Source organism: Hetaerina americana, unplaced genomic scaffold (assembly GCF_022747635.1).
Source record: "Hetaerina americana unplaced genomic scaffold, ioHetAmer1.1.p SCAF_4, whole genome shotgun sequence".
Classification (NCBI taxonomy): domain Eukaryota; kingdom Metazoa; phylum Arthropoda; class Insecta; order Odonata; family Calopterygidae; genus Hetaerina; species Hetaerina americana.
The window spans coordinates 98,289,263-98,310,320 of record NW_027286985.1 but is presented as its reverse complement, the minus strand read 5'-3'; the positions used below and the strand labels follow the sequence as shown (position 1 = coordinate 98,310,320).

The following is a 21,058-nucleotide window of genomic DNA, read 5'->3' as shown; positions in this document are numbered from 1 at the left end:
AGAATTGAGCAGTAAAACTTGGAATTTCAGTTACTTTTGGCCTCAGATTGAATTAATATTATTTTGATGGAAAATACACTGTTAACAAGGAAGTAAAATTGAAGGGAAAATGACATACATTTTCTTCATGTTCATTCGATACAAATGAGTAGCCTAGCGATGTTTTGTTTACTAGCTTCTTTCAGTGATTATGTATCGCACAAATAGGGAAAGAATTGTGAGTCACATGTATGCACTTTGAAGGGGAATTCTGGCCATTTGAATGGCAAGGTTTCACACAGTTAGCCAAGTGTCATGCTATAAAACAACTGCCTGCCTGCTGTGTCAGTGCAGTCAAAATACACTTTTTTGATAGTGAAGGTTGTTTGCATTTGTTTCTTCGTACGTAGTGTGTCAATACACGCCTCTTTGGGAGAAGATATTTGCTTTGAGCATGACAGGCCTTAATTACTATTTTTGAGATGTTGATGGTGTGGCTGAAAGTAATGCAATGTCTTTTGATGGCCATTCACAGCATTGCATTTAATTTAATTTTTCCCTAGTTATTGCGCTTTGCTTCTCACATAAGAATGTGACCAGTAAGCATGGATTGTGAGAAATTTCCAGGACTCCGTTGCCATTGAAACCAGCTCGGTGAGCTCGATGGGGGCAAATGTGGGTGACCAATGTTAGCCAGTTAGCAATTTTGAAAACAATATTTCATCAAAATTGGACAATCTTAAATTAAAGAGTTATTTTTAGTTGTCTTGTGATTGAAATGAGTTAAATAATTGAGTATCTTTTGACTTAAGACTCAAAAGATAGTTTCCATTTAATCATCAAATTTCCAGACTTATTGAATTAATTTTCATGAGCATTAGTGCATCTGGAAGGATCTGAGGAACATTGTCTTCTCAAGATTCTTGCTCAAACCATTGTGTCTGAAAGTAGATAGCGAAAAATACTTGTTTTTCTCAAGAGTCATAGAGCTTGCGTACATTGAGTTGTCAGATTACCTCATTACTCTGAGAACCCCTGTTCTCATACCCTAAATGTCGAGGACGTAATGAAGCCCAAAGTCATTTCAGTGCCACCAAGCCCTTGAATCTTTCTCACTGCCCCCCCCCCTCCCCCTACTGCATATCCTTTGAGTATTGAACCAACAAAGCATTTTTTCTGTTAGACCTGGCAAGTAACTGCATTGGTTTTTGAGTAAGTCATTCAATAATTATGTAGTGATTACCTTTACAAATGGATCTGCTCATTGAGTGAAAAAAAGCATTGCATTGTTTGGGAGTTAAAAAACTATTTACACCCTTACTGTATATTAAAAAGACATCTTTTCAGAAGGCAGAGGTTATATATTCCAAGTTAGGCAGCTGACTTTAATGCTGTAAAATGTATAAAATGGAATGCTCCTTTATTTTTTAATTGCTATGTATCGAAAATATTTTAAATAAAAAGAAAAATTCAAATAAAAAATAAAATAATTTAAATAAAATTTAAATAAAATTTAAATAATTTTTAACGCTGGCCATAATAAAGCCAAGGGTGCTTTTAAATATTTTCAGAAAAAAATTCTGTTTATTATTATATTTTTACCAACTGGCATTAAAGTTGTTAAAATCTTACAAGCTTCAAAACATGTCTCAACTGAAGGTGTTGACCTCAAGTCAATTGAAACCAGTAGTAGAAACCATAGTTGGACCATTTTCAGGACAAGATTTTCTGCATCATCAAAACTGAAACTGGCTTGTTTTTCAAACAAATTTAAGTAAAAGTTTTAGTCTAAATTCAATTATTTTGATAAATGACATACTTACTGTGTTAAATGCGTTAATCCATAAATAATATACTAAATTGATTAATTTATATTTAAGATATATTTTACTGCATTCAAATTGGTCATTTCCTTTGGAAGACTGACAGCATCTGAAAGTCAAGTGATGCAGCTTTTTTAATGGGCAGCATTAGTGAGAAAAGAAGTGCATTTTTGAGTCAATTATTGACTTCCGCAATTAAGGTTTTCAATCGTCCCTTTCAAGTGACCCCTGGCAAAGGGTGCAACATTTTTTTTGGTCCCAATAAAATGGAATTGAAGTAGCAAATAATTTCCAATGGTTAACATTCAGGGGTTAATTTTCATATCACCACTTGCATTGGCACAAAATAGTGGCATGAGATGGCCTTTCATTGGTTTGTGACCGATAAATGCATTCTTCTCAGCTATTACATGTGCATTTGTATAGATTCGCTCCGGTGTCTTCTTCCTAAGAAAACAGTGGAATTCAAGTGTCACTCATCAAATAATGCTGCTGCATAAAATGGTGTAAAGTGTATTATAAAATAAAATGTTGGGAAAAGTTACACATATGTGTAAATAATTTTTGTGGAGAGTGATAACATTTAAGCATGGCAGAGAACATTGGTGACCATTTTTTTGCATTATTACAACTGAAATCACAAAAGGAAACCAGTGCTATTTCTCTCAAGTTAGGCTCTCATTTAGTTGCATCAAAACCTAATTGATTAGTTACCTTTATGTATGGTAATAGATAAAAAAAAGGAGAAAATATTATTGAATATGTATGGCCATTGTTTTGTTCAAAGATCCTTTTGAATTATTGCTCGCTTAAATTTCAATTTAAATCAGGAATATGCTTTATTTAAATAATTTATTTCTAATTAAAATGCGTTATTTTTATGCTCAGAGCTTCCAATGTATCATATTGAGTAATTAAAAGTTTTTGACAATCAAGGATAAGCAATAGTGGGAGAAGTTGTTCCTTAGGGCTGCAGGTGTCAAGTCTCTGTAGTCCAAATTTTACCCAATCCAAATTATCCCCAACCTTTTAAAATCCAGATTAATTAGGGTTTACTGGATGACAATTGATCTTGCCTCAGAGAAGATGAGTATTTGGGACAGCCAAAAACTACGACAACCTCTGAAGGTTCGCCTAGTGGTCCTGGATGACCATCAAATTAAGGTTAGAGAAATAGCAGAGGCTGTGGGCATATCAAAAGACCATGTTTATGATATACTGACTGAAGAATTGGACATGCATAAGCTAATAATCAGGTCGGAAACTTCTCAAGACTACCCACATACACCATTTTGATGATGAAAAAGACAACTCTACATTCTGGTCTGAATTTGGCATTGCAGTGAAGAACTTTTAGGCAAACAAGGCACTGGGAGTAGAAGATATACCCTTGGAACAAATAAAATATTCATGAGATTCTGACACAACTGTATCACCGAATATGTGCCTTGTACATTGGAGGAGAAATACTGATGGGCTTAAGGAAGACTTTAACTGTTTCCATACCAAAGAAGACAAAGGTATAACAATGCAAAAATTTGAGAAGAATGTCAGATGATTCATGTACAAAAGTTAATGATTAGAATAATGTACTGAAGAATGGAGGAGGAAGTGAAAGAGTATTTGGATGAGGACCAATTTGGATTTAGCAGTAAAAGAGGAGCAGGAGAATCTAATCTTGTCATCAGGCTCATTGTAGAGAAATGGACACAGAAAGGTTAGCAGACACATAGGTGGCATTTGTTAATTGAGGAAAGCTGTTAACATCATGGACTGGGAGAGGTTGCTATCTACCCCAAAAGAAATTCTGCTACAAATCTCTCTTTGCATTGATAATCCAGTAATGATGAGGGTTCCTTCGAGGCGATCCTGCTTGTTTCTTCTGATGAAATCAACCAAAAAGGGGAATTTTGTTGATGTTTTGAATCCATTTTAGAGACATGAATGTGGCATGGTGTTGCTAAAATCATGAAATTCAACAGAAAATGATTACGCCATGAAAAGCACATTTACCAAAAAAAATAGACTTGGCAGGCAGTGAGAAATAGGTGCATGTGACCCTGGAGTATGTATGGAAGCAATTTGATATCTATTTTCACATTGAACCAATCATAGTATCCAGCATCTACTGTGGGTGCAATATGTAATCCTCACTAGTTCTAACTTACATTGGATATAAATCATAAGTGCAACCCTTGGTGAGGCGTGGCATATTCATTATGTTTCTTGAGAGGTGATCCTCAATTTAACTGACATTTAAACCTGTAGTTCACAGTAGTTACCAGGTTGAACTAAAATTGGCTACTTGCATCCTCCCTACAATTGCAAAAATATTGCAAGGTTTAATGAATGAGTGCCACTTTTTATACAATTTTACTGTCCAGTCATGAGAACGATAATGGTAAATTTAGCCCCATTGGCATTATGTTAACTTAAGCTTGGCCACTGAAAAATGGCATTGCTGTGGGAATCGTCACAACAGAACACTGTGCAGTCACGTGAATGAAATTTAATACACAAACCAGTGGAAATTGGTAGTATAAATATTTAGCTCAGTTGGGTTTCTTTACTTTCATCTCCCAGGTTTTTTTCACAAATTCTTCCTTGCCTACCCCTTTGTCAATGTATTGATTTATTAATCATGTTTATGACTGCATGTATCCTGCTGTATTTTCGTTATTAGTTCAATTGTCATATTTTCAATAGGAAAGTGTTCCCTGCTCGACGGGCTGTAGCTGGCATTGGGTCCCCTTAGGGTGAACTCACTCTTAAATCTCTCCCTTGTTTGGTTGCACATTCCAAGGTGTCAGAATTATATCTTATTTTTCTGGTTCTTTGACTCTTCTGTTGTTTTTTCATAAGGTTGTGCGTTTGATTCTAGATATTGCTAGTCTTGTTTCTGGATCAACAAAATCCTCCATGGCTGTAGCTCCACCACCTGGAAACAGTAAGCCTTTTCTTTTCTTCTTCTTTTTGCAACTAACTAAAGGACTAAATTTGCATGCTTCATCTAACATGTGATTAATTTGTTGACAGAGGGGAATAATTGTGACAAATATGTTTAAATTTTACTTCATGGTAGCTTGTTGTTGATATTGTCCGCACGTTCTAAAATCTATCATGTGGTTATTTTGTATTGGGCCATGAATAGAAATCAGTAAGTTGAGATCCCATCTTACCGGGAACTGTTTGGTTTTACTCTCTTGCTGAATGAATTCCATAATAATTGTTTACCTCTCATGATTTATGAAGTATTACTTATGAAAGTGGCTGTACAAGGGAATGAAAAAAGTTTAGCTTGACCTGCAAATGACCTCAGACTGAATATCATAGCTGAAACTGGCTCACCAGTTAACAAACCATGAAATGCATAATAAATAATAAAATGATGTATTTATAAGAATAAGATGTTAACATGGTTGCCTATGAAGTCATAAAAATTCTAAGCTGTACCTGAGTCTACAATGTTAAGGTTTGGCTGTACGCAGCAATCCTTTTAATGAATCACCAAAAGAAATTGGGCAATTTTATTCTTTTTTGGAGGTCTGTTCAAATTGCATTTTAATGGATCCTTGGCCTACCCAGCATTCTCTCATCTGTCGCAGTCTTCAACATTCCGTTGCCTCAGTATATCCACTTCCCCTACCTTCTTTGGATTTCTCCCGCAAACCTCTCTTTCTATACCATACATAGTACTTCTTTGATTGTTTCCCTTTCTATTTCAATTTTTCCATTTTTCTCGCATTAATGTCTAAATATCCTTCAATCCACCCTTAATCATATTGTTTCAGTGATCAAATTTTAGAGCAGTCATGAAATATGCTCAGCCTTTTTTTCATTTTTAGAGTGAAACCAAAGTACTTGGGTGAGATGGGATCAGTGTAAAATCATAACAAGTATGTCAACCAAAAAAGAGAAAATTGGTAATATGCATTCTTTATTACTGTTGATGTTATAATTGTTCCTCCTGTTACTCTCTCATCTAGAGGAGCAGATATGCTGGATGGAATGGGCCATTTATTTTACAAGTGATATGGCTTCACATGGTCATCCATCACTTTGTAGGTTTGAGGATCAATAGGAAAGTGATATGCCTTATTTTATTAGCAAGGCAAGGTCCACATAGGAGTACAAGATGGCTGCATTCCTATCTTTTAACTTTCCTGCATAACAGGATGAAATTTTGTGTCTGCCATTTCGGGTCCCTGAATTTTTATTGTAAATATGATGTAGTGTAGGAAAACTATAATGAAGATTTTAGAATTGTACGAGGTGTGTCCGGAAAGTATCCAACCATGCAATATTTTGGGAACAATGGCCTACCTAGGACAATGAGGCCCTAGTCCCCTTCGAAGTACTCCCCTTGTAACTTCACACACTTTTCCTCACACTCTTATCTCAGCGTCTCTTCCAATTTTCAAAGAAATCAGCGAGGTCCTTTTTTGGAATAGTCACCTGCTGCCTTGTCGCATTCTCTTTTATCACGTCAGCATCAAGAATTTCGTGCTGCAGTCGCAGGGGACTTGATCCAAGCCACAAACAATAACCCAGGTTTTCTAAAAAAAGGTCATAATGGGTGATGAGTCTTGGGTCTACGGCTATGACCCTGAAACAAAACCCAAGCCTACCCAACGATCGGTTAACGAGATAAAAGAGAATATGACAAGGCAGCTGATGACCATTCCAAATGAGGACCTTGCCAATAGTTTTGTTAAGTGGAAGAGACGCTGGGACAAGTGTGTGATGATCCAAACGGGAGTTCTTCAAAGGCCTTCTGAGGCCTCGTTGTTCCAGGTAGGCTATTTTCCTCAAAGTATTGTATGGCTGAATAGTTTCCCATCAGACCTCGAATATTGTATATGTATATATTAATGCATATGTATATACATAGGTACATGTATGTATGTAATAAAATCTCAACTATACCTCTTTTGCCGCTCTATTTGTAACCTCATGACTACAATGGAATCACATGTGCCTCTTGCCTTTCTGAATCTAAACTGATCTTTTCATAAGTCATCCTCCTATTTATGATCTCTGATGATGATGATACTCCCTGATCCAGAGTACCACTTCTGCTTCATGTGTTAGGAGTTCACAGTAGGGTGCGAAGAGATTCACTTGGCTGACAATGAATTGGGACTATACTTGCCGTGCAAACATGATAATATTAATATTCCTTTTATTAAATCCATAATTGGACAGTAATTTATGGGCTGTCCATATTTCCATATTCAAAGAGAAATAATGTGTTCAAATGTATCAGTAATATTTTCAAACAATTACTCCAGTTTTAAACTTATAACTTGTGCAAATTTCAAATTATAGAGAGTTTTAGGCCAAATATATGTGAAACCCAAGGAAGTTGCAACTTTCACATAATTCTGAGGAGCATCAGGATAAAATGGAATTCAATTTGTGTTTGGTATTTTATCATAATGTATTCATTGTCTTCTCTTTACTTATGTAAGTAAATATGTTTCACGGTCTCACTGGGTCGTGAAAGCCTGTGTAAGGTATGTATGGGGTTTGAGAGAGAATGTCGCACTATATCTGTGCAAGAGGAAAGTATCTTCCATTCTTACCTTTCCTTGTTTCATTTCCATCATTGTTGATAATGATTGCATGAATGTGTAATATGATGGTAATTTGAAAATTTCTCAGGTTGGAATAGAAATAAATGTCCAACCTTAGTGAAACTTTATTATTTTTCAATGTAGTCTCCCTGTACACTAATGCACTTGGTCTAGTGATGTTCCAATGTCTTGATCCCATCTTGAAAATTAGTGTCCTTCAGGCCTGCAAAATACCCGTCTACTATGGCTTCCGGCTCGTCCTTCAAAGAAAATCTTCGTCCACTTGTAAAAGCTATTTTGAATTTTGGGAAGTGATGGAAATCTATTTGAGTCAAATCAGACAAATAAGGCAGGTGTGGCCTCAGTTCACTTAGTTCATTTATTTTTGCCATGGCAATGACACTAGAGTGTGGGTGTGCATTGTTTGATGAAAGAGTGACTTTCTTTGGTGCCAAACCTGGCCTTTTTTTGTGTATCTTTTGATGTAGTTGGTTCAGGAGGTTAGCACAGTATTCTTCAGTAATTGTTTGACCTGTGGGAAGATAATCCATCAACAGAATCCCTTTCGCATCCCAGAAAACTGAAACCACCTCCTTTGCGGCCAATTGTCTTACCTTTGATTTAATTGGTGGTGGTGAATCAACAACATGTTTCCTCTGCTTTCACTGATGTTTTGTCTCTTGGGTATAGTAGTGGGCTCAAGTTTCATCTGTGGTCACAAACTGGTAAAGAAAATCATGTTGGTTGCTCATGAAACTGGTCAAATCTTGTTTAAATATTTCCATTCTGATGCAGTTGTGATCCTGCTTCAAGAGTTGTGGCACCCATCTAGCAGATAATTTTCTCATATCCAATTCTACTGTTAAAATATGATATGCCCATTCAGGTGACATCCCCAGACCTTCAGAGATTTCTTGCACTTTCAGTCGGCGATCCTCCATGATCATTATATGCACTTATGCAATAATTTCTGGGGTAGTAGCACATATTGGCTGACCAGTATGCAGATCATCATCTAAGCTGTCCCAATCAAACTTATTTGTCCACTTGGCAACAGTTTAATAAATAGAAGTTGAGTCCCCAAGAGTGTTCTGAGAGTTGGCATGAATTTTCTTTGTTTTCATACCTTTCTTTACGAAGTATTTAATCACTGCTTAAATCTCAATTTTTTCCATCTTCACAAATCACTAGATGGGAACAACAGCAGAGAAGCATTTGCACCACAGATCTCTTCCCAGAGTTGAGTCCCCAAGAGTGTTCTGAGAGTTGGCATGAATTTTCTTTGTTTTCATACCTTTCTTTACGAAGTATTTAATCACTGCTTAAATCTCAATTTTTTCCATCTTCACAAATCACTAGATGGGAACAACAGCAGAGAAGCATTTGCACCACAGATCTCTTCCCAGAGCACTGATGAATTATGTATTTACTCTTGAGGGATTACCTATTATTAAGCGGGAACCTCGTTGCATTTGCGCTGACATCTAGTGGTTATTATGAGAATCTTTCAAACTGCCCTCGTATTAGGATGTGCAGTTGGATTTGTTGGTAGGCCATTGTTGCTAAATCAGCAATGGAGGAGGGAAAACTTGCACTGGAACAAGTACAAATCCCCACTCCTTTTCCTCTTTTTTGCTAATGTGATTTATGGTGATTGACTTTTAGCTGTGGATGACATGCATGCGCTGCACAAGCCTTCAGTGTGTGATTAATGACAGTGTGATACAGAATTAATTTTTGATTTTTGGGTACATTGATAATCATTAAGCATTTTGGATTCAACAATGTATGGTTTTAATTTCTTTATTTTCCGTTTTTATGCACATATTTAAGTACCTTATCTTCTTTATACATGATTTTTGTGTCATTTATTAATTTTGGGGGCTGCAGCTCCCTGTGAAGAAAGAGTGTTCATTTATCTGCTGACTGAATGGGGCTGGGTTCAATTTCGGGATGTTTTTTTTTGGAAAATCCCGGGGTGTAAGTCTGAGCAGTGTCTTCTTGGATACGAGAGGCTCCTGGTAAACAAAATCACTGGGAATGGAACTAGCCCTCCTTCCCCGTTTGTGTAGTCTTCGTATGCCATGGAGCTGAAGTCCCTCACCTATCAAAAAAAAAGCTTGGTGTTGATTGCCATGATTTTTTATAACTCTGTCTGTGTTCTTAAATAAATTTCAATGAAAAAACTAAATATGTATACTTACCATTCAGGATTAATTACTATCAGGAAAAGCCTTTATTAGGTTACAAAAGGAAACTTTCTCTCTAAAAACTTGCTCTAATGTCTTTGCTGCTGCACTGTACTTGCAAGGTTCTTTTTATGCCTTTGTTGCATTGTTACGAGGTTGAGTTACATAAAAATCTTTAAACTCAATTATTTTTTAATCTTTTAATTTCTTGAATACTAAAGTTTCTCATTCATTCAATTTTCATATGTAGTCCTCTTGGCGTGCAATTTGTAGAAGTATTTCAGTGCTTCCAAAGTTCATGGACATCTCTTGAAAAAACATAGTTTAAACTGCTCTGAAAGCCATGCGTTTATGGAGAGAGAGAGAGAGAGTCTGAGAAAACATTTTTCCATCTGGTTCTTCATTTTATTACATAATTTCTCGACCTCATTCTTGGTTATCTATATGTTCACTGCCAGTTCTGCATTTCTCCTTATTAAGTGAAATTTTGTTAACTCACCAATATTAAGGAAAGGTTGTCTATTTTTGTAAAGTCATATCTTGTTAATACATAGTGCTCTAATGCAAGTCGGTAAAAACATAATTTGAGCGTATTTATGATAGTAACCTTTATGACATCATCAAGCGATTCAGCATTCAAATCTAGTTCCACAGCTCTTTCTTACTGGCTGTATAAAAAGCTTCTTTTGCCATTATTGAACTGAGAGATATAGAGGACTGAGATTGGTTAGATTAGAGAATCATGTTAAAGATAGTTTTCACTTACAAATTCCAAAAAACCAGTCTGAAACAATTGGTATAAATAATCTTTTGTAGTGATATATTTTTCAATAGCACCCATCCATTCCTGAGAAACATTTATTGAAAGTAGGGAACTTTGCAACAATGGAAATATAAATCTCTTAAAAAGTTCGAGCAATTCTAGATTTGTTTTTGGTGATAAATATTTCATATCATTGGTACAACCCTAAGTAATGTTTGTTGTGCATGTAAGATGCACAACAAAAGGTCATATCAGAAAAGGTGTTTGTGGAAAAATTTCTGCTATTTATGCAGTAATTATGGGATTTATTGTTTATTTATGCAGTTTTATGGCATTCTTAAATTAATTTGGATTGATTCATCAGTATAATTTTTCTTGAATTATTATAAGGCCAAAGGTTCAGTCAAATTTGCATTAAGTGATACTTGGTGGTTTCAAGCTCTGCATAGCAGAGTACCTCACTATGAACTTTGAGGAACAAAATATCTTGCATCAGAACTTTTCTTGTATTATTTGAGAATTACCTTTGAACTTTTGGAATATGTCAGGAGCTATACATAAGCTTCCACAGCCATGGAACACACATTGGAAAAATTTCTAGTTCTCTCGTATGAAATCCCATGGAATGTATTTACCTGTTGTTGTCTGACTTGAGGTCTGAATATTTGAAGCTCTGTGGATATAAACATGAGAAACCTTAGATTTTCAATGCAAAATGTACTCATAAGCTTGAGGTGTTCAATCTCCCTTAGCCTTTTTAATTCACTGGTAGGAGTTGATTTTGGTCTTGTTGTATCAAAGAGAACTTCTAATTTATTTGGTCACTATAAATTGAAAGATAATTCCTTTCAATTTCAGAGAGTATTTTTGTGGGTTACCATGTTGCCACTCATAATCATTTGGTTGAAATTAATGAAAGTTAAAAGACGTCCTGAGTGAGCTAAATCACGCAGTTCCCTTTCATGTTATGCTTTAATCCATTGCATTTTGACCATACTGTAAACTCTTGCTTGAGGGTGCTTTCTTTTCACATGTTGGTTTTTGGCTAATAGTTTTCCCCTTCCTGTCTTTTGTTGCTGCTGCCAGTTGACAGGCACCGGAGTGCTAGTCGTAGCCACGCCATCCCTCAGGGGTCGACCAAATCCGTGGTTCACCACCACCCCATGATCCCCCTGCAGACTACCCAGCAGCCCTCGCCATCAGTGGGCAACAAGAGTCTGACACTCCTGTGGGGTGCAACGGGGGAGCAGGAATGGACCCCTGCGCTCACCACGGGTAAGAGAATGGACCATGCATGCTCTCTAAATTAGGCAGCATCTTGTGACGGCCCTCCACGTCAACGGTGGTTGCAAAAAGGTTCTCTCCGTTTTATCTCGGGGTTTGGACTACAATTTGGAGGTTGAAGTGTCCAGATTACAAAAATTGAGCATTGCAGACTATTAGGGTGGTTAAAGGGGAGTGACACCAAGCAAATTCCTGGGTTACAACATCCAAAACCACCCAATCATGCTGTTGCTCTTTTAAGAAAAAAATTGGAAAATGATTTCCAATAACCTATTATATTTGTAACAGCTAATCTTGTTTGTTGGTCAACTCTATTTCAGGATATGTTGGTAAATAGCTGTTGCTACCTTTGTGCTCCTTGGTAAGAATCACGGGAAGGGTATGAATGATCTTAAGGCATATTTACTTGCAGCTTATTCACATATGCTATATTATCTTATACCATGCTGCATATGGCATAGATTACTTTTAATGTGTTTTTAATAACATAAAACCCACCAAACCAAATTTGGAGGGCTTAACTCAGGTGTTTATAAACAGGGGCAATTAAAATATGTTGTAAACATTGGAATGTTAATCATTCCACAGTTACCTCTCAGTTATCAACGAACATTTGATTTGAAAACTTATCCATTAAACTAAAAGAAGTTATCAAATGATATAAATAAGTTTTGAGTGTAATTTGATTGTATGTGCTTGCATAACACTCCTATTTGTGTCAATGATGCTGGCTAATTAATTGTTCAAATTTTGTTACTGTGTTCTCTTAATTACCATTGCGTGTGAATCAATTTTTATATTAAAGTTGGTAAAAGGCAGAGCCTGAACCTGCAACCCCAGGGTTCAATTCCAATCTTTGATAGAAATGCTTCTGGAAATCCTAGGATCCAAAATCCTGGTTCTTAATTAATCGCTGGGTCCAGGGATGAATTTTCAAGTAATAAAAAATATTATTGATTGAGAAACTCCTTCATAAGGCTCCTCTGAATAGTGTATTTTATAAATGATGCCTGGGGGGTTGCTTGATTTGAGAAAAGATATTTTAGTGAAGAGAACAATGAAAGTTCTGAATAGTCAAAACTTTTTACCCATCAGTTTGCTATAAGATTGGAATTGATCACTTGGTGATGAATGTTTGCAGTGATTTTCAGATGGAAACAACTCCAAATGACTTAGTTGTTTTACTCATAAATGTCTCATTCATGTTAAATCTGGGAGAGAACACCAGGAGTCGTTTTCTTGAAGCGACAAGCACTATAATTTTAAGTTGTTGTAATTTGTCAGTTCAGAATTTGCTATTGATTTCAACAATATTCCTGAACACCTTCCGCAATGTGTACCCTTGAAAGTTTTGTTTTACACTTAGGATTGATTTCTGAAGACATGTAAGTTGCCTTGTAGCTTTTAGAAGTGAACCTCAGGTGGTGAATCTGGGTAACTGAGTTAATAGATTTATATCCTTGAGTTGTTTTGATATATTAACAATTAAGTTTTAACACATCTTATGAAGTTGATTTGACGTTTGCAAAAAATATCCAAGAAGTCTGTATTTAATTCAATAATGAAGAATTTAATTGGTTATTTACGTATAACCTTAGGTTCATTCTTTACTTTTTGGTTGATAGACAAATGGTTTTGAATAATGGGTGTTTTACTTATTATATTAATGCACCAGTGAGTCTGTTCATGTGACTAAAAGGTATATGTGATGATTAATCATTTCAGTAGTAAATCTTAAACAATCATATAATTAGTTAAATATTAGAATATGTATAATGTAAGAATGATTAAAAAAACGATAATTTAATAGTGCTAATTATTTCTTTTTGTGAAATTGAAATCAAAATATTTCACAGTTTCAAATCTCACATCTGGGATTTCAATTTCAGAAATTATGAATGGATTTATAAGAATACTTTTAAAATATCAATTAATACTCTCCGTAATGCTCTAATATAAAATATCATCCCTGAAACAATAACTATCATCTATTCATTTACCTCTCCAGTGATGTTTGGTGATAATGCATACATTACCTGATCTGGCATTAAAATACCATGAGGATATGATGGGGGTAATAATGGTGTGATGCAAATGTAACAGGAAAATAAAAAGCAAGGAAAAACAATATCATCGCCTTAGAAATACTTTTGGTTCACATAAAATTGTTCTTATTTTGAGGCATGACTTTTTTTAATGGAAAGTTTACATCACCATGACTAATCACAAGCATCCAAAATATTCCATGCTCCTTTCCAATTTTATGAATTATCTGGTGCCTGTTATAAAAAATTTAAAAAAAACTCTTTACCAACTCTTATGCCCCCTTTGAAAATGGCATATGGATGTAAGCTTTTATTCCTGTCCAAATGTGTGCCAACTTTATTTTAACTTTTGCTCATCAACATAGACGTTTCAGCATAAAAAGCACTCAACTGTTGACTAGGTTTAGGATATACGTCAGGAAAAACAAAAAGACAATACCTTTTTGAGCAAAGCCAGGCCTTTTGGCTTTTAGTATTTCACACAATGTAAATCTCAATATTTTTCATAACTGCTTCATTATTCTATTCAACTTCTTTTTGCTTGGTCAGCATTCAATATTCCATCCTGGTGTAAACATTTATTGGATTTGGTAGAGGAAAAAGAAGTTCAGGTCACTATGCTATTGAACCCTGGCTCTTGAAGGAAGGGTGGATGGTGGAAGCATTACTGGTAATCTCTTGAGGTAGGGGAGGTAGAGGTTATATTCACCCATTAAATAGAGATTAAAAACTAACTTCAAAAAAATTATATCTATTTAGTAGAACTTCTATATTCTAGGTTGGATCTCAACTGGTTATCAATTTGTGGTGATGCTCTAATTGCATTTGTACCTAATAATTTAACTGAATGGCTCAATATGAAGAGCTGATTAAGAATTCAGCTTTTAATGAAACTTATTATTAATGAAATTAAGAATACAAAGTAACTTTCCACTGTTCTTTATTAGCGTACAACCGGTTTCAACGCTCAAGCGTCATCATCAGGTGGCGTTGAGCATTGAAACCGGTTGTACGCTAATAAAGAACAGTGGAAAGTTACTTAGTATTCTTAATTTCATTAACATGAATTTCCACAAGGTTGAGCCAGAAACAATTGAAAACTTATTATTGTTTAATGTTTAATGGTATCCAATATTTTTGGTTACTTTTTTATTGGTGATATTGGATCCAAGTTGTGTACTTATTTTGTGAGAAACTTGCTCCTCTACAAAGCTATTCGATTCATGATACAATTTGCTCCAGCCATAATTCATGGGAAATATCAAAGAAAGTAAGAAAATTTATTTTCTCATCAGAAGAGGAAGCCAATTGTAATATTGACGTGACCTAGCATAGGACATGCACAGATTGAAGGAAGTTAAATGCGAAAGGTTTAGTCATTTAATTTAAATGTAGTGTATGTTTTACTGAACTAAAAGTTAATGCCGAATAAAATCATTTTCAGCTCAGTCCAATCAAAATTGACTTAAAACAATTCTCAAGTTAATTTAACAAGAATAATTTTACTTTTGTGAGAACTAGTGTCAAAATATTTGCTCATTTCTCAAAGAAAAATATAAATTGTGATAGAAGCTGATGGACAGTCAAATTTCTCAGAATAAGGGATTTTAATGCCTTGTTGAAGTCGAAGCCCTCACAGTCTCTTTCCTTTTGACTTGCATTGGCACCAATGTGATATCATTTTGAGGATCCCTTTTCATCGGATGAGTCAACTTTTAACTTGACATTCTTTATGTTGTCTTTAAAAATAAACATGTTAAGTCAAAAGGTTAAGAGCAAAAAATTAAGTGTTAAGTTAAGAGTTACAGGAAAAATTACTTTTCAATTAACATGCTTACATTTAGTGCATAACTGACCAAGTCTGGAGGAATGTTTAATGTTGGAGGGTGAGAGTCCTGGAGGAGGAGGAGATGCCTGAAAATAGTCAGTTTCAATATTTAATTGTAGTTTAAGTTTATACCATTTTGCAAGCAGAGGCCAGTGCATGGAAGTTCACAGTATACTGATTCACACTTGCCGATAGACCTGAATTTTGAAAGTTTTTTTACCAAATATGACAGCAATTGCCTCCTTCCTTAAGATGGCGAATGCATTAAATTACAAACTTTTTCATTTGCATTTAGAATATCTGCAGATGAAATGTCATTATGATTTTACTGGTCAAGTACAGAACTGTAATAAATAGGTTGTTTAACGTATTTATTTCAAGCCCAGATATTTTGACATCCATTTTTTTTTAGTTCATTGAATTTTGAAATAAAATTGTCATGTACACAATATCCTGAAAGCCACTGCAAGGGCATGTGGTAATTGATGTTGGGTCGCCTGCCTGGTATGCATAAATATTCACTTAAGTATTAATATAATTTTCAAGATTTAAGTTAATATTTTACTGTATATTTTTAATGTTATTGCAGTTACTTAACCTATTAAAAACTGGCTAAGTGTTGATCATTACCTGAGAAATTCATGTAACCATGGAAATTCATGTGAGAGGTCACAAAAAAACCTGAGCTAGAATACATACACAATAATTGATTAATTTCATAGTTTTTCACTAGATTATCACGAGTTGTCCATAGTGTACTTATACTACTTGATTTTAGGCTTATCAATTGTAGTATCAAATATGTCATGGCACTTTTATCGAACGATGTTGCTCTTAGTGCTTGATGCTATTCAGTGCACACGTGATGCCTTGTAGTCAGTAAATAATTTAGGTAATTCCACTGAAATTTGCACATTACATTAGTAATTTCATATAAAGTGAAAGTGAGCTTAATGTCATTTATTTGGATACTCCAAGGACACATATTCTTAAATATTATTCGGATTATCATACACACAAATCATTTTCAGAGGAATTTCAAGAACCTGGTTTAACTTAGTAAGAATATTGGGAATTATTTTCTGATTGCTTCTCTATTTGCTTAATTTGAAAAGGAAGGAGTTGAAAATTCAAGGCTGCCAAAGTTTCTGTGATTACTTTTTGTGGATCTAAGAACTGAAGCATACCCACAGACTTCCTTGAGTCGTTTCACAAGGGAAAATTTGATGTTCAATTTGCTTTTCATCACATCACAGATGTATATCTTTTGCAGTCATTAAATGAAGCTAATACAACTTGTTTCTTGTAAAGTAAACATTAGATAGTTACATAATTTTCATATTATTCAAGCTCTTTCATCATTATGAGTATATATATATATTATATTTCATTATGATGGCTGGTAACAATACATTAATGTTGGTGAAAACAATTTTATCATCCAAGATAATTCATGCCAGCTTCATTTTAAATTGTAATTCTGGTAATAGAGTATTTCAGTGAGCTTAGAGATAATTCTGTTCGAGGAAAGTTATATATTATGGATGTTTTCAGTTTCACTATAACTTCATCCCTAGATTACCATGGTGTATAATAAAATTCCTCATTCTTTTAGTTACTTATTAGATTCAATATTTTTTGTCCACATTGCAATAATAATGGTAGTAAATTTTTTAGTTACCCTTAAGTAGTGAAGCTTTTGAAATTGAAACAGGTGTGCTTTTAAAGTATGTGTTAACTGAAGGCCTCTGAAGGTATCCAACCTCACTAGAACCTCTTCTCAACAAACTCTCAGTACCATCAAATGGAATAGAGAACATACTTTTCCACAGACTTTATTTGTTCGGTATAATGCGTTTCACCGTGTACCAAACCATACAAAACTTCCACAAAGTGAAGTTGCCAAACCAATTAAAATGTAGGTTGCTTCAGTTTTGTTAATAAGGAGACTGTGATTCTTAATGAAGTCTAAAAGAAAAGATTTAATTTTCATATTTCATGCGAGGAAAAACTTTATTAAAAATTCACTCAATTTAAACGTAGTTACTCATGAATTCACTTATGTAGTCCTCCTTATATGGTTATGATTTTCTGGTAATTCAGATTTTATATTTTTTAAATAAGTAGTGCAATTTGTTTAAAAGGAAGTTGCTCCAAATAAAAATTAATTTTGCTCCTAAAAGTGGAATTTTTCCTTCTTCGAAAATCTCAAAATTAAGTTTGTTTTTCAAATTGATCAGTTCCATGGACGAAACTGGAAGAGCATTCTTTCGATATTCTGATGCACATTTTGTTTTGCAGTGTGCTGTGAGCACTTGAAACATCTATGTTTATGCCTTCTCTTTATAACTGACATTTTTATAATTGATTTTTTGAGGTTAAATAATTTTCTCAGCTGGAATAGAATGCAAGATAAAATTTGCCCCTAATCAACAGAAAATTAGTATTTTCAAAGGCAATTTAGGGATTGCATGAATGTTGCTAGCATAATTTGCTGTCAACATGATGAAAAAAATGATAAATTAGATATTGAAGACATTTTGTCCAAATTTAAATTTGAGATATTTGTTTTGAGCTGTTGATACAAATTGTATATAAAGGAGGAGAAAAGGTCACTTTTACAAATTATAATTAAGAAAAAACTGTAATAATGAAAAGAATTATGGATACTCAATCTGTAACTAGTGCTACTGGATAAACATATGGAATGAACTTTTAAAAACTTTTGCAGTGACAATTTTTTAAAAACTGAATCCAACCATGGTATTACTTTCAGCAATTGATATCATGCATACATAATTGATTGGGTGTTTATAGCATTTTAGTAAATGAGTTCGAAATGACATATCACAATGACTAAAAACATTTTCAACTTTTGTTTTCAACTACCAGATCAAATATTACCCCAGCTCCTACCCCTCCTGTTGCCTCTCATGATTGTGATATCTCTCTTGTTCCCAGGAGTCTTTGCAGTTGTGTTTTGAAGAAAATGTAAAAATAAGGTGACATATATGACTGAATATTTTGAAGCAATTATGTATTCAACCAAAATTGTATGGAAGGCATCTTAATATGAGAGCCGTGGATTTTTAACTTTTTTCATATTGTTTAGAACGTTTCACATTGAGGAGACTCTCCAGTCCTGTCTCGCCTCACCTGCCTGGTGATTCCTTTGGACTTTACCTCCATGGTGTAAATCCGCAGAACTAAGTAAATGGCTCCTATATTGTATGTGTATCTTCAGTCACTTCTTTCGCCTCTGTGGCATTCATACATGCTCTTTGTCTTCTCAGAAGTTTCAGAAACCAAAGAGCATTTATGAAAAAATGTAGGAATGTGACAGATGTGAAAGCAGAATGCAAGGATTTGGCAATGGGGAGAAATTAGTTAGATAGAGTTAGTTTTCTGTTTTAACCCAAAACCAGGCTTTTCTTGACAGTGCCTGCCCCAGAAGGGAATGTTGTGAGAGGTATGTATATTTCTTCAGTCACGAACTCTTTGGAATGTAGGATTGGGGTAATACATTGACAGAAATCTAGGGTTCTTTCATGCTTTATTTCAGCTCCAAAGCAGTCCACCATAAAAATAGGGTGAATGTATAATGACTGAAGTTTATATTGGAAATTAGCTGTGGTTATGATAACTCTTTATCAAAATGAAATAAAATTCAATAGGACATAGAACAATACATTGGGACCTAGAGCAATACATTGCATCATATCAGAATTTTATTTTAATTAATAATATCTTCAGTAATAATAAAGAATTTAACTAACTCTTTAATTAATTTAGTTCACTGTCCACTGTCTTGAAGATTTCTGATGATTCATTCAAATGGGTTCATAGTAGCATCTTTGACAGAGATCTGCTGATGAGGTAGAAATGGGGAGATCCCAAAATTCTTTTCTTCTGTTGTACTGTACCCATAATTTTACTTCTTATAATTTCTATGGCTATTATTTCATGTTGATTTTTAACTCTTTAAGTGTGAGTTTTATGATGGCAGGAATAATGGTGCATGCACTTTATCACATTCATAGTGGTTTTGATGGTAGAAGGGGAAGAAGGGTCATGATTACTGGCAGTCAAATGGAAGTGTAGGCAGGCAGGGTGGGCTCCATTGGCAGAAAAGAAAGAATATGGAGTTAATATGAGCATGATGAATGTGGTGCACAATGCTAGTAATATCATATTCACACACTTGTTTCTAAGTCATGTTCCCCAACTCAGTCCCCTGGTGGGTTGTCTTTGTAGAAGACCGCAAATGTCAACAGTTATTTTAGGACAGCAGCTTGTATTGTTGCTGCATAGTGCTTCATTCATTCATTGTGCTTATTAGCAAACCCAATTTTTTAATGAAAATATTGATGATACCACTTGAGTCAGTTCATTGAAATTAGGGGAAGAATAGAAAATAAGAAATTCAGTAGGTCTGCCCTTGAAAAATGGCCTGCCTGTATTTCTTTGGCTAGTGCTATAATTGGTAGGAATGAAGAAATGTGGAATATCTTTGTATGTAGAAGGTAAAGATTCAATCTTCAGCAAACAAAATGTGAAGAAGTAGGTATGAAGGATGCAGGGAAGGTTCTCTCCTCTAAATTTGTCACCTTGGAAAGCTGAAGGAAGGTGGGGGTTATGGTTGTGAAAACAGGAAGGTTGGAAATGAAAATTGAATTAAAAATGGTGGTAAGAACATATTTATGTTTTTCTTATGTATGGACATTTTATAATTGGAAAATCTTAGCAACCAGCCGCTTGCTTGTTCAATTATGGGACCATTGTGGTGGCAGACTTAACACTGGAATATTTTAAGTATGAATTCTCAAATAGGATGGATTGCTGTATATATACAATAAGGTTTTACAATATCCACTTTCACTTCTTGCAGTATAACCAGATTCTGCTTGATTATGAATGTTTTTATTTTCTTTAAAATTTTTAAGGCAATATTAACCAATATTCAAATCCAATAGCATGCAACTAAGCCTTGGTGTTATTTTAAGTGACTTACAAAAATCTTAAACTTAAAGAAGAGGCAATAGAGTGACATTCCTCTAAAGTGAGACTAATGCCCGGGCAGATAACTTGTTGAATAATCGTTTTAAAATTTGATTAGCATCCTCTTTAATACCCAGTTTTTGGCAAGAAATTTTTTTAAACCAATATATAAAATACAGGCAAAAATGCATAGTTATGAATTAAAATTTAATAAAGTTTTTCATCTATATGGGGCAGTGAGATATCACATGAATTCCAGATTTCAGGAATGTAAATTTAAGGTTTGATTGCATTAATTTATCAGGGTGGCCATTAATTAGTCTGGAAAAATGAAAACTGAATTTCTTCAAAAATTAGGGACAAAATGTGAAAATAAGCCAAGTGTCTTAAAAAATATCAGCAGTTTGATATGTGTACTGGAAATATGTCATAGTCTGGGAGAATTCTTGATGGGAATGGACTTCCTTTTAGCCGTGAGATCAGTTGGTGTTTTCAGTAGGTCCTCAATGTGCATTCAGGACTTGGCGAAAACTGAAAATATGGTTGAATCAATCCACCAGTACTCTTGGGCTA

The 21,058-nt window shown here is 34.6% G+C and overlaps 1 protein-coding gene across 7 annotated transcripts in view; it reads left to right on the top strand.

Moving 5' to 3' along the window:
* The window catches only part of Iml1 (GATOR complex protein Iml1), a 104,924-nt gene that overhangs the window by 20,245 nt on the left and 63,621 nt on the right, over positions 1-21,058 (top strand). For 6 of the 7 annotated variants that reach the window (XM_071589686.1, XM_071589685.1, XM_071589687.1 and 3 more), the window contains 2 exons: positions 4,684-4,749; positions 11,417-11,605. In XM_071589686.1, coding sequence (XP_071445787.1) covers positions 4,684-4,749; positions 11,417-11,605 — 255 coding nt within the window. The remainder of the gene's footprint in view (positions 1-4,683; positions 4,750-11,416; positions 11,606-21,058) is intronic. The other variant, XM_071589688.1, reaches the window with a different exon arrangement.